General features: G+C 33.1%; 1 protein-coding gene across 1 annotated transcript in view; it reads right to left on the minus strand.

The window, feature by feature from the left end:
- The window catches only part of SHOC1 (shortage in chiasmata 1), an 83,586-nt gene that overhangs the window by 7,812 nt on the left and 61,660 nt on the right, over window positions 1-14,114 (minus strand). Inside the window, 8 exon segments of the mRNA XM_043566687.1 lie at window positions 181-312; window positions 3,400-3,493; window positions 7,605-7,726; window positions 8,995-9,106; window positions 10,424-10,481; window positions 10,484-10,540; window positions 12,063-12,241; window positions 13,468-13,534. Of these exon segments, the coding sequence (XP_043422622.1) occupies window positions 181-312; window positions 3,400-3,493; window positions 7,605-7,726; window positions 8,995-9,106; window positions 10,424-10,481; window positions 10,484-10,540; window positions 12,063-12,241; window positions 13,468-13,534 (821 nt within the window).

The raw sequence follows: 14,114 nt of genomic DNA on the forward strand, positions 1-14,114 counted from the left end.
AAGTTGCAAAATACCCATGATTCTGGAAAATGATCTAAATAAATACTGTACATTATGGTTACTGTTCTATATGCTTATGCAAACATTATAGGACAAAAATATGCAACCAAAAAGAGAATTCAAGTATATGTATCTATACTTGCTTTGCAAATATCTAATTTACACATTTAGGGGATGAACCTTAGATGGTGAAACTTCAAGCCAGGATTTATCCAACCATTCATAAGGATCTCTCTTCGAGGTCATTAAACTGTGATCAGCAATTTGTCGAACTATCAGTGCAGCCTCTTCCACTCCTGGGGCAAGTACAAGCTAAAATATATTTTCTATATGTTAGATTATAGGAAATATTAGGGAGCAAAATATATCTTGCAAAAACTGTTTGTAATTAGAAGAAAAAAGCCCTGATTTTAACCTTTGAATATAATTTTAGATATAACTTATTAAAGTATCTATGTGAAATCCAGCATATTTTGTGAGTCTAAGCAATTTTCTTCCCTTCTTTAAATGTGGTATCTTTATAGTTTTCCAATTTTTGGAACTAAATTTCTTTACTTCCATTTGGCATTTATTAATAATTTGTTAAAATAACATATTTGGTTTTATATTTCACCTATGTTAGAAGCAAAGCAATTTAGATTATCATTAATAATATTTAATATTTTGCTTTTCCAAGTTAACTCTAATAGTTACCAAAAATAAGAATTTTAAAAATATACTGCAAGCTTTTTCAAATACTTTTTTAAAAAAGGATATTTATAGATGAAGTTGATGTGTATTTGAAAAGAAAAAAAGTTTTGATTTAGAGTATTTGGGGAATTGTTCACCCAATATTGGCTTATTTGATACTATGCTCTGTGTACTAAACTTTAAAAAAAGTTTCTTAATATTTCCTACTTCCTGTCTTTCAGTTGTGTTTTCCTCCAGGCCCTTCTCTTTCGAAATGCCAGCCTTTTTCTTCTGCTTTCAGTTCTATTTTTACCTTCATCTTTTAGATTCAGTTGAAGGAAGTATAGTCCATGGGTTAGCAGTTTAATGTGGATAGAGAATACTGCCCTAAACAGTCATATCTTAGAAATATAAACACCCTGTCCTGTAGTGAAAATTCAAGAAATAGAGACTGTAGAAACCTTATAAAATCATTATGACAATTTATTTCACAAGAAGAGTAACAAATACAAGACTGTTAATACATACCTGTAGGGATACATGTATTCTAAAGAAGGATTTTCTTTAAACTGTATTAAGTACATATAGAGTGTATAGAAACAACACTGTTTGATTCCAAATTAATTTTATTTCAGTTTTGGATGTTTTGAGAAGATTTGACACATTTATATAAATGTATAAAGGCACAATTTTATGGTGATGATAATGAATATTACCTTAATTTATTAGAGCAAGGATTCTGGAGTTCATGGCTAGGCTTTGAGAGATTCAGAAACCCCCTAACACTGTTTTCAAAATTTTGCATATGTGTTTATCTATGCATTTTTCTGCAAAATGAGTTCAAAAAGACATAGACCTTTTTTTGACATTAGAATAAAACATAGCCTAACACTAATAGCAGTATATTCTTTTAGTTTAAGAAAATGTACTTAAACTTCCTCATGTTTCTTTTATGGCTAGGCTCTTCAGATGCCTGAAAAAAAATTTTTTAAACCCATAACTGATGTGCTCTAAAAAGCCAAAAACTATACTACTAAATACAGTGAGGTAAAGCAACAATATATTCTAAAATAATATGAGTCTAGGGAGCCCCTTTTATGTAATAATGTTATTAAGTCAGAAGAATGGGAGACTTGAGTATTGGTGACATATTTTAATGTGTTTTGATTTAATTTTATTTAGTAGATGTTTGTTGAATATTTTTACTGTTTATAAAGTAATGTGCTAGATGCTATACATTTTACAAAGAAAAAGGGCCTAGTTTTTACCCTCCAGGGTGGAAGGTACATGAATGAATACCTTATACTATAATAAAGGCATAAAGTGCTCCTGGGAGAATGGGAGGAGAGATTTATCCTGAGAGGGTATAACTGGGGAACATTTTTTTAAAGTTTATTTATTTATTTTAAGAGAGACAGAGACAGCACGAGCGGGGGAGGGGCAGAGAGAATGGAGAGAGAGAATCTCAAGCAGGCTCTGCACTGTCAATGCAAAGCCTGACGGGCACAAACCCTCAAACCATGAGATCATAACCTGAGCCGTGTAACTGGGCACATTTCTTAAACGAGGTAGTGTTTGAGCCAGGCAAAAACAGACAGAACTATGAAGGCTGGTGGTTAGGGGGAAGGAAGAGACAGGCTGGGATGATATGTTAGTGCAATGGCTTAAAGGTGATAGTGTGGTCATATTCAGGAAATGGTGAGTAGAATGATGCTAAAGGAAGGATTACTAGGGGCCAAATTGTGAAATTTGAAACCAGCTGAGTTTGATCTCTCTTTCAATAAAGTAGGAAGCTATGGAAGGTCTTGTGAGCAAGAAAATTCAACGTAACAACAACTATTTATTAAGAGTCTACTACGTACTTGGCACTGTGCTGGGTGCCAGGAATATGAAAACAAGTAAACATGTTTCCTTTCCTTCAGGAGCTTACAGCCCAGGAAGTGAAATATTCACAGCTGTATTTCAGAAATATAAGTGATGTCAATATATATGATACACTGGAGTAGAACTAGAAATAAGGACATTAGTCAGGAAGTTGCTTAAAACTCCAAAGGCCTGAATTTGGGAAATAGCAGGAGTAGGATAGAGGGACATGTTCTAAAGACTGATTATGTTACAATAGTAACCTACTACTGAGTAGGTTACAATAGTAATGCCATAAACTAAGTTTGGGGAGAATGAGAAGTTTTGTTTTGGAAATGCAGAGTTTGAGGCACTTGTGGGATATTCATGTGAAGATTTCCAGTAGAATGCTAGAATACAGGTACAGATCTAAAGAAAAGTCAGGAAATTTTTAAGGATTATACTCAGAAATGAAAGCTAAATTTGTGGGAATGTCTGAGTTTATTAAGGAAAGAGTATAAAGTGATAACTGAAGAGGACTGAGCCCTGAATTGGGGGAAGTGTCTAAATTTCAGAGTGGGACATTGAAAACAAAGAAAAGACACTGGTTAGAGATGATTACAGCAGATAAAAAGAGTGTATCTTTCATAAGAAAACATTTTTGATCAACAAATATTTTTTATTCATATCCTGCCAAATAGTAATTAAGAGATAAAATATGACTTTAAATTCATTAAAGGCTTTTAGAACAGAAGTTTAAGTGGAAAGAATATTTATTAATTTGAATAACTGTTAAAAGGCTTTTAAGAATTTTTTAGTTTACTAGCTGGGCACTTGAGTTTGAGTATAATTTTGGTTTATTAAAACAAACATGTAAGAAAAGAATACCTTTACATCCAGTTCTTCTGATTTTAGCCCAAATGAAACCAAAGCTGCATAAATCAGTGCTAGATGATGAAGTGCCTTTTCTGTAAGATGGTACCTAAAAAAGATTATATTACTATTCTTGTACTCATTTGATGTCTGATTCTACTTATTAGAAGTTCATTTCCTTTTGACATTTCATATTATTAGAATAATCTGGCTAAAGTAATGCTAGTGTGGTAGGCTCAGCATTCTTTTGAAAAGATGGCTCCACCTCCATTCTTTAACAATCCAGTTAAATCTAGGGGATGCTGAGAGTGTGTCTGAGGAGAGTTTAACTCATACCCTTACTGACTCAGGGATGGCTAGCTGACTGACACAAACTAAAATATTCTATCTCCCTGGCCAAAGTACCAGGTTCAGATATGAATATGTGACCAGAGCCAGGCTCACTAGAATCCTCCCTGGCTCTTTTTTCCTGAACTGTTAGAAAAAAAAACGCTTTTTAAAAAGATCATTACCCTACATGGGTAATCATATTGCAGTATATAAATACATAAAGTCAGCATGTCGTAGACCTTAAACTTACACAATGTGGTATGTCAATTATATCTCAATTTTTTAAAAAACTACTTTTTTTCTTCTTCTATGGTTATTAAGCAGATCAGATGTGAGTCTTAAGCTTTGGATAGATATTTCTACTACCTTTATCCACTTTAAATACCCTAAGAAGCAAAAAGGAAATTTATTGGCTTATATTACTAAGAAGTCCAGGGAAGACACTGTCGGATCCAGGGTCTCAATATCATTGAGATAAGGGCTCTCTTAATTTCTTGGCTCTTGTTTCCCCAGCTAGTTTCTTTCTCAGGTGAGCTACTTCATAAGAGTGACCAATAAGAGTCACTCACTGTGCCTAAACAGTACAAACAATGTGGTTTCTGCTGAACACCTGCTTTCCTTCTTGGAGTCTAGAATTTTGGTATGTGCTAGGCAGACAGTGCCTACTCGACCAGTCCTTAGTAAAAGCCCTGGGCACTGAGTCTCTAGTGAGTTTCCCTGGCAGATGATATTTTATAAGTGTTGTCACAACTCTTTGCTGCGGAAATTAGGCACATTCTGTGTGACTCCACTAGGCTAGGATTCTTGGAAGCTTCCTTCTAGCTTCTTCTGGATTTTGCTCCATGCACTTTTTACCTTCGTTGATTTTGCCTTATAACCATTTACTATAATAAATCATAGCCATGAGTCCAAGTCTACGCCAAGTCCTGTGAATCTTCTTATCAAATCATCAAACCTGGGAGTAGTCCTCAGGAGTCCTAACACATTTTTCAAGCAGGAACTAATGATACGAACTACTAAGGTAACTCAAGCAATTTTATTTTGTATGTTGAATTTTCCTCATTTGGTCAGTTGATTAAGATACTTCTTAAATGTTTTTATAAATCTAAAAATATAGAGCTGAGATACCTAGAAGTCTGAAAATAATTACATTTTATAATAACATCTTATTGTGAATAAATAGCTCATCACATCCCGAACATAAAACTATCTCAGGCTATTACATAATTAGTGGGGTTTGTTTCCCTGAAAATCTGGGTAAGAATAAGTGTGAATCTCCTCTTTTTTGCTTATACTTCAATTGCACCTCTAGAACATATGTGGAAAGCAATCTAGAAACAACTTAAAAATTTTTTCAAAGCAGTTTTATCTCTATAATACTTCCAAGATCTTGATAAAGCTTTAATGCTTTATAAGCAAGTTCCAAGCTTAAAATGCTTCAGAGACTTTACTAATATTCAAAATGAAGATTTTAGATCTAAATTATTATTTTTCTTTTTCAATTCTGGTAGAAAGGAAAAGCAAGGTTAAATGACTTGCCAAAGGTTATTGTTAATAGAAAAAGGAATAAGAACCAGGGAGTTTGGACTCTTATATTCTAACTTAAACTTATTTCCACTTAATAATAATCATATACAAAGAGCTCAGAACAGTAGATAAACAAAAATGGAGTCAAGCAAAAAGTCAATAAAGAAAAAAGTCACACAGGCCATGTCAAATAAGGTAAGATGTCTCTACCTTCTCTAATAACTAAATTAAATATTTTTAAAACTTCTACTGTGAGTGATGTGGTATGTGTTGCATGATAACTGTAGAGATTTAAAAAATGAATGAGACTAGTTTTCAATTTAGTAGGAAAGATGCATTCATTCAGTCAAGGAATATTTTCTAAGCATCTATCATATGAAACAATATGAGGTACCATAAAGCAAGTACTCTAAAATGATAATACAAAACAAAATGTGATAAATATCAAAGATGAGGAAAAGACAAAGAGCTAAGGAGTTCAAAGGATGGAGAGGTCACAACTAAATATCTATTTGTACGTGTGAGTTGGGGGGCGGGTATTAAGGAAAGACTGAATAGAAAAAGTGGTATTTGGGGATAGTTTCTGAAAAATAGGCACAATTTCACCAGATGAAATAGTTAGAGGAAGTAGAGAGTATCGTAGAAAGACAGAAATGTATTGGCAAAAGTAGAAGTAGGAAAACCAGGACCATATTTGCAAGCCAATGAGAAATCCTTCTAGCTGAAATGGAAAGCAGTGAAAACTAAGCTGAAAATATAAGTTGAGATTATACTCTGAAGAATTTGAATATTTGGGTGAATAGTATGTATGTATACGGTAGATAATGGGAAAGTCAGTGAAGGCTTTTTATCGGAGTGAAACAGTAACAGCCTGGTTTTAGGAATATTAATTGGATGTCTGACAGATTATGGAGAGTAACACTGAGAGCCATCTGGAGGTGGGAAAGCAGTTGGTAGTCTATTGTAACAGTCCACATAAAATAATAAGAATCTGAACTAAGATGCTGGTAACATAAATGGAGAGAGGGGATTAATAAAAAAAAAAAGAGACAGTGGTTAAATCTATAGGATTTGTTTTCTAAACTTGGTGACTAAAAGAAAGGCAATGGTCATAAATAAGTAAAGGGCAGAAAAGAGGAGATATTGTTTTGAAGAGGATAGAGAATATAATAAATTCACCGTGGAACATGTTAAGTTTGAGAGCCTATAAAATATGAGGGTGGAAATATTTAACAGAAAATTAGAGATACATGTCAGCAATTTCAAAGAGAGACTGCAGCTGCAGATGTATATATCATAATTTATATGCAGAATGATGGTAACTGAATCCATGGGAGTGGGGAAGATTTCCAGTGGATCAAATAGAAGAAAGAAGACAATTCAGATGTATCTGAAGACTGGGACAAGGAAGAAGAGGTACAGACAGAGAAAGAGTAGTTAGAGAGATGGAAGATCAAAACATTGACTCATCATAGGACTGAAGGGCTTCGAGTAAGAAGGCACTGACAACAGGCTTAAACGCTTTAGAGCAGTGGAAGATGAAAATATTTTTGGAGCTGATCATGAGAGAGCCATGAATGATGAGTTGCCCTGAGAGACAGAGATGAGTACAGATGTAGGAAGAAGTGCCAGACTGCAGAGAAAAAAAGGAAGTGGAAGCAGTGGGTTCATAAAATGTAGAGATGAGGGAAAGGAGAGACACATAATGACAAATTAAGCCAGTGTCTCAGCATGGATTTTTTTTGTAATTTTTAAGTTAAGCACATCAATGACAGAAAGTATAGAAAGATGCTATTTAAAATTTTTTTTAATTAATTTATTTATTTTGACAGAGAGACAGAGAGAGCAAGCAGGGGAGGGGCAGAGAGAATTCCAAGCAGGTTCCACACTGTCTGCACAAAGCCCGATGTGGGGCTCAAACTCACAAACCGCGGGTTCATGACCTGAGCTGAAACCAAGAGTCGGACGCTTAACCAACCAAGCCATCCAGCTGCCCCAAAAGATGCTATTTTGTTGGTATATTTAATAAGATTTTAGAGAGAGTGACTTAATGACATCTTTTAACATACAAGTTCAGAAATAAAAAGTAATAAAACATGACACTTAAAGCTGCAATTCTTAGTGAAGTAGAGGAGGGGAGGGTGATTTGCACAGAACGTCTAGGGGAAATACATCATCTCCCAAATCCTAATTCCTATGGGCATCCCAAATTCCTATGGGCATGGCTCCTCCACCTGGAGGATCCCTGACTTAAAGCGAACTAGATGAGCAAGTGGAAAATTTGCATAACGATTTTTATTCAAAGAAGAGGATCAAATAACTTAAATATAAATGTAACTTTGGATAAAGAAATGTTTACTTACTCTGAGTTTAATGTTTTTTTGGTATATAAAATTATCCAACAATAGCTGTACTGGAATGATAATGCCATCAGTCTCATAATGATATTGTCCGATGCCTTCTCACAATTCAATTCTTTTAGGTCCTACCAGAAAATAAATAAAATAAAAAGGTTCACTAGGTTGAACAGTTGTTTTGAAGTTATTGTTACCCTATTTTAAGAATCCATGATATATAAATTATAACTTGAGAAGAAACATGAGTATGGGCTCCCTAAAATTTTATGGAGAAATTAAAATCACACTGGAAGTAGTAGGGGGAAAATTATGTAGTAGATGTCAAACAGCGAATGACAGCTTAAGCAAGGACAGCTCATGAATCTCCCAAAGTCCTAGATACGAAGAAAGCCACCTACAGAGCGTCCCTATTCAGGCAAGGTCCTTTATAGATAGAGATCTGGCTACTCATAAGGGCAAAATAAAATACATTTAAAAGCCCATGGGATAATCTGCACTGATTGCTTATTACTTAAGGAAGGAAGCAGTCAATGGACTTCCAGGAATTGCTCTCTAATGGCCCATCATTCCCTTTTTCCTTTAACACAATTAAATTCTATAGAGTGAATGATTCAGGAAATGTCTTACTCTGACAGTAAGTTATGTAACTGAATTAAAAGTTTTCCTAAACAGTATTTACCCCAAATAATTGTTTTTTAAAAACTTCAAATATGTAAGACATGGTATCTCTCAAGAAACCCTCTAATAGAGCCTGGTGTTTCCATCATATAATTCCATATTGTTAACATTTGCTCATTAAATCAGACTTATGTTATCATAATCTCTGCCATTAATTTATACTCCATACCATCAAACTTGGTTTCTGCTCCCCACTCCCACCCTACTGAATTAATTTCTTTGTACTCCAATCAAGCAAACATATCAAGGAGATTCAGTCAAGAATTTGTAAATCTTAAATTCCAAACTATAGGGATTTTTTAACGAGAATCTTTTTTTTTTTAATCAGCTTACTTATAGGTAACCCCCACTTACTTGAGAGGAAATCTCATATCACTAATCATGGATTAATATACTACCACCTGTTAAGAAGCATAGTAGCTAGGATTTGATTTTTCAGGTTTTCAACACTATAATTATTCTATAAATATATTTTAAAATAGTCAATATATAACATTAAAGATTCCGTATTTGCTTTGTCCTCTTAAAGTATGTTAAAAATTATAAGGCATTGAAGAAGTTTGGTAATAGTAATTTTGTATAGTGATGATTTTAGTACTTGTGGTCCATTTGCAAAGTTTTGGAAGAAATCACTAATATTATAGTTAAGCTCTCTATAGTAGAGCTAATAATAAATTACACAGATATTTGGCTTGTATTTCTTACTGTCTAGTTTTACCTGCAAAACTATGGCGGTGTGTTCATCAACTGTCACCACTACATAACACTCTGTACTTCCAAAGAGTTTCAGTGACTCACTGCAGCTTCTCTCCACTAGTGTGATATTATAGCTGTAAAATACCATATTTTTAGGTGACATCATGAAATGACTAAGAAAAATTCTTTTGTTTTATTATTTTTTTAATGTTTATTCAGTTTTGAGAGACAGAGAGACACGTGAGCAGGGGAGGGGCAGAGAGAGAGGGGAGACACAGAATCCGAAGCAGGCTCCAGGCTCTGGGCTCTGAGCTGTTAGCACAGAGCCCAACACAGGGTTCAAACCCACGAACCCTGAGATCATGACCTAAGCTGAAGTCGGCCGCCCAACCGACTGAGCCACCCAGGCGTCCCAGAAAAATTCTTTAAGAAAGTCTGTATTGTCCTTTTGCATATTAAATTATTTTAACGACTGCACTTTTTCTTTCATATATCAATTTATTCTACTTTATAAATTTGAGGAATTAAATTATGATTTATTCAGTATATATGAAAAATTCGTTAAGATGTGCATTGCTGTAGGTATTTTACTAAATATTACTGCACATAATACTATTATAAATGTATTGACCAATTTCTTCCAGCTTTTTAAATAATAATTCATGAAATCAAAACACTTTGTAATAGACTAAAACATTCTGCATTTATCAGAATTTTCTTTTCTCTTTCCTTAAAACTGGCCTAGATTTTAACTACCTTTTGTAAGCTCATAGTTTTCTGTGAATGCCCCATAGCCTTAAGATTTAAAAACAAAAGCATGGAAAATAGATCTGTATTATTTATTTATTTATTTTTAGATCTGTATTTTAATTAAGGTCACAGCTCAGTTATTCCTCCTTGATATATAGCCCAATGTCTAATATTTCTGTGACAACTTGTATGCTGTGATAAAGTGTTTTATATGATTTTAAAATGTTCAGTGCTGGTCTGACCTCAGTACTTAAAGTCTAAAAATTTGAGAATTTATTTAGAACTTCATAGTCCTATTTCCCAGGCAGTATTTAAGGCCCTCTAAATAAGAACACTCATTGTCCATATTATCAATGACCCAAAGATATGACCATATAATTCACAGAAAAAAAAGACACATAAAGTGTTCGTACTTGCTGGTAACAAAAGAAATGAAATTAAAATATAAATTTAAACAATAATGAAACATTTTTTTCTCCACAAGATTGATGTATATTGCCAAAAAAGATAACATTCAGTAATTATGATGGTGTACTACAGGGAGAGAAGTGTAACTTGACATAAACTCTTTGGAAAACTATTCATATGATATAATTGCAGGCTTGAATCAGAGAGAAATAATAATACTGCATATATAGCATAATGGTTAGTCATTTAGAATATATATACCCTTGCTAAAAGTTATGAAATCAATAACTTACTTGGATTCTAGCAACTGAAGAATTTCTGGAGTATTAAGAAGTCCTTCAGATGCAAAAACACATATGGAACCTGAATTTCCAAAAGAAAGCCCCCAAAACTATCCAGCAAGTTTCTTCCTAAATGAGAGAAAGCTTATAAATATTTGTTTCTCATCTTTCAGCTCTTTCTCTTTTTTACTAAACATGAGAATAACAAGTGTATGTTCAAGGAGCAGTATAAAAATAAAACATATTCACTGTAAAAAATCAGAAATCAGAATAAAGAAAGGTCTGAAGAATAAAATAAAAAGCATATGTTATCCTATTACCTAGAAATAAAACACAGTTAACAGAATTTACTAAAACTACTATATGATACAGATCAATAGGAAAATAATAAATACCTCAATAGATAAATGGACAAAGAACATTAACAGGCAATTTACAAAAGAATGGCTATATAAGATCAATTCATGTATGAAAAGATATGGATAATCAAGACATTAATTATCTATAATTAATTAACTATAAGTATAAAATATTTTCTGCCTATAATTCTGTCAAAGACTTAGAATAATAATACCTACTTACTATAAAGATATTTATTGGGAAAAGGATTCTCTTACACTTTCTGCACAAATATGAATTGAGATAGCATTTCTGGAAGGATATTTGACAATATGTAAATGTGTATATACTTTTGACCCAGCAATTCATTTCACTTCTTAGAACAGTATATAAAATTATATAATAAACTACTATAAATCTTGTAGTACAGTAGTGGAAAACTGAAGTGTTGTAAATGCTCCAAATAAGGAATGGTTGAACAAATTAAGTTCATCTTCAAGAGACTGGAAGAAGCCTCTACCTATAAACTAGGATGCTTTTATCTTTTCTTGGGCCCATGTTTCAATTATTTAATCAATTTAACATTTAATTCTGTTTATCAAAAATTCCAAAGTAACCATTATGGTGACTGTATTTTAGAATTGAACTAGAATGTCTCAGAATTCAAACTTCCCACTCAGATTTGAGGTGGATAGAAAGTAATTTATGGCAAGTATTGAAAGGAATGCCCTGGGACTAAAAATGTACAGGCTTTTTTTACTTAATGGATGTGAGAATTCACAATCTGAGTCATGTGAAGCTTAATGGATGTGAGAATTCACAATCTGAGTCATGTGAAGGGTTGCTGAGAAATACAGAGAAGCCAAATGATATACAAAGTGGTTTTAGAGTCTTCTCTAAGTGTCTGTGTGTAACTTTTTGTTGCATATTAAGTCTTCTGAATCAGTCAACATACTACAACAAAACTTCCCCTAAAATTCAATTAAAAATATGATACAAATGAGATACGAAATACAAAATGTGATATAAATACAAAAAAATGCGATATAATCATAATTAAATTGGGCTATTATAAATAAAACTTAGAAGGTAAAGAGATGAAGACAGGTATCATCAGTAAAGCTTACTTTACAAATGAATATGAGGTAAGAGGGAAAGAACCTGCCCAACGTCACACCCGAGTGGTGAGGTTAGAGCTTGAACTCAAGTCCTCTAATGCCATAGCTCATTCTCATCTCCACAGATCAGAAACAGAAAACAGACAATTTCCATTCTACTTCAGCAACAAAAGGACTTTAGTTTATATCCTTACTCTTTAATACTGTGTCTGGAAGAATCACTTTAAAGGCCATGTGAGGAATATTCAATTTCTCGCAGTGTTTAGTCCAACAAGAGTTTTCTACAAAATTGTATTCCACCACAAATGAGAAGTTACTCCAGGGGAAATCTGCTCCAATATATTGATTATGTGCAACTACACAGGAACTTGTACTGAAGACAAAGGAAAGCCAAGAAAATGGAATTATATTTGTGTCATTATTTACTTTGAAGGCTAAAAAGATGACTGTTTTTGGCTAGTTTATTCTTCTCTAGTCTGTGCCTGCTTCTCTTGGAAAGGCACTGGTGTATTTTCTGTTGATTTGTTCTCCAGTTGTGCTAATCTCTCTTTATCTTTCCTTTTGATGGTCATACATTTTTTTTTTATTTTTTAAGGATTTTATTTTTAAGTAGTCTCTGCACCCAATGTAGGGCTCAAACCCATGATCCCAAGATCAAGAGTCACATACTCTTCTGACCGAGCCAGCCAAGCACCCTGATGGTCATACATTTTTTTAAAAAAACAGGACTACTTCACATCCCCAAATGCAAAGGACTATTAACTGAGTCCTATCAATAACAGACAAATCACCATGAGAAATCAATCTCATTCTCTTATACATGTGAGGTTTTCATCTTTGAGGATCTATATAATAGAATATTATCTGACAACTTTGAAATGGTTTTTCTTTTTCTCAGTGAGCTTCACAGATGCTTTAGCAACAACCAAAGATGGATACTTAAATATCATAAGTTTATCTTTTCCATCTTCAGATTCCACATAATAGCACTTGCTATAATGAAAAATCTCTACTGATATTTTCTATATAGAGCAATCCAGATAGATAATAGACATAAGTGCTTTTATGAGCTTCTACTTGATTTACACCTCTTTTTATAATTTGGATCTCAGTATTGGAAATAAATAATTTCTACATAAAATAAGGCAAAATAAAAACATTTTTAGACATGTCAACACTGAATTTTATTATTAGCATGCTCTCACTGAACGAATTTCTAAAGGATATACTTCAGGAAGAAAGAGAACTCCAAAGAAAGGAAGGAGATATAAGAAACAATGCTGAGCAAAAAAACCCAAAACTGGTTAAACAAGGGTAAGTCTAAATGGGTACTTCCTGTACTAAAAATAACAATGATAATTTAGGGATATTGAAACAAGACTGAACTAAAATTCTGGACAACAATAATATATAATACATAAGGCAACGACCTGAGTTCAAGTGTTCTAATATAATACATTTTTCAGGAAGAGGAGAGAGATATTGATTAATTTCAGGTTTTATTAAGCCTTTTTAAAAAGTTAAATTCCAGGAGAAATTGTGAAGAAATCTGTGAAACTGGTATGTTTATTTCCCATAGATGAATAAATACATTTTTACCCATTTAAAACACCTTCAGATTCCAGAAAATCATTTCTTTTGTTTTGTAAGACAGTCAGTGTTAAACCTGTTAGAAAAGAAGAGTAATACAAAAAAGGTTTTTTTCAGTGTTCTGTTTATATATAAGTTTTAGGTGTTCATATATTTTACTACCATAACAATGAATTAAAGATCTGTAAACAAGGAAACTGCTTAAAATACAATTTTCTGGATTATTTTTCTGTCTGTGGTATCAAAGTTTGACGCATGGGCAATATGTCCGGTATGTGTGTATGTTTTGTGTGTATAAGCATGGAAAGTCTGAATTTATGATGTAAAATAATAGAGTGGATCAAAACCTTAATTTTAAAGTAACCAAATAAGATACTCATCAATTCTGTACATTTAATTTTATTTGTAAAAAATCGTGGTTGATTTCACCTTTTTTTCTCTACTCAAAAATTTAAGTACATAATGAAACAGCAAGAGACTACATTTTGATGTCATTTTTGCCTTTTTTAAAAATTACCACCTTAACTTTTTGGTTTTTGTTGTTGTTGTTGTTTTGTTTGTTTGTTTGTTTGTTTAGAGAAAGAGAGGGCACAAGCAGGGGAGAGGAGCAGATGGGGAGAGAGAAAGAGAGAGAGAGAGAGAGAGAGAGAATCTTA

Source organism: Prionailurus bengalensis, chromosome D4 (assembly GCF_016509475.1).
Source record: "Prionailurus bengalensis isolate Pbe53 chromosome D4, Fcat_Pben_1.1_paternal_pri, whole genome shotgun sequence".
Lineage (NCBI taxonomy): Eukaryota > Metazoa > Chordata > Mammalia > Carnivora > Felidae > Prionailurus > Prionailurus bengalensis.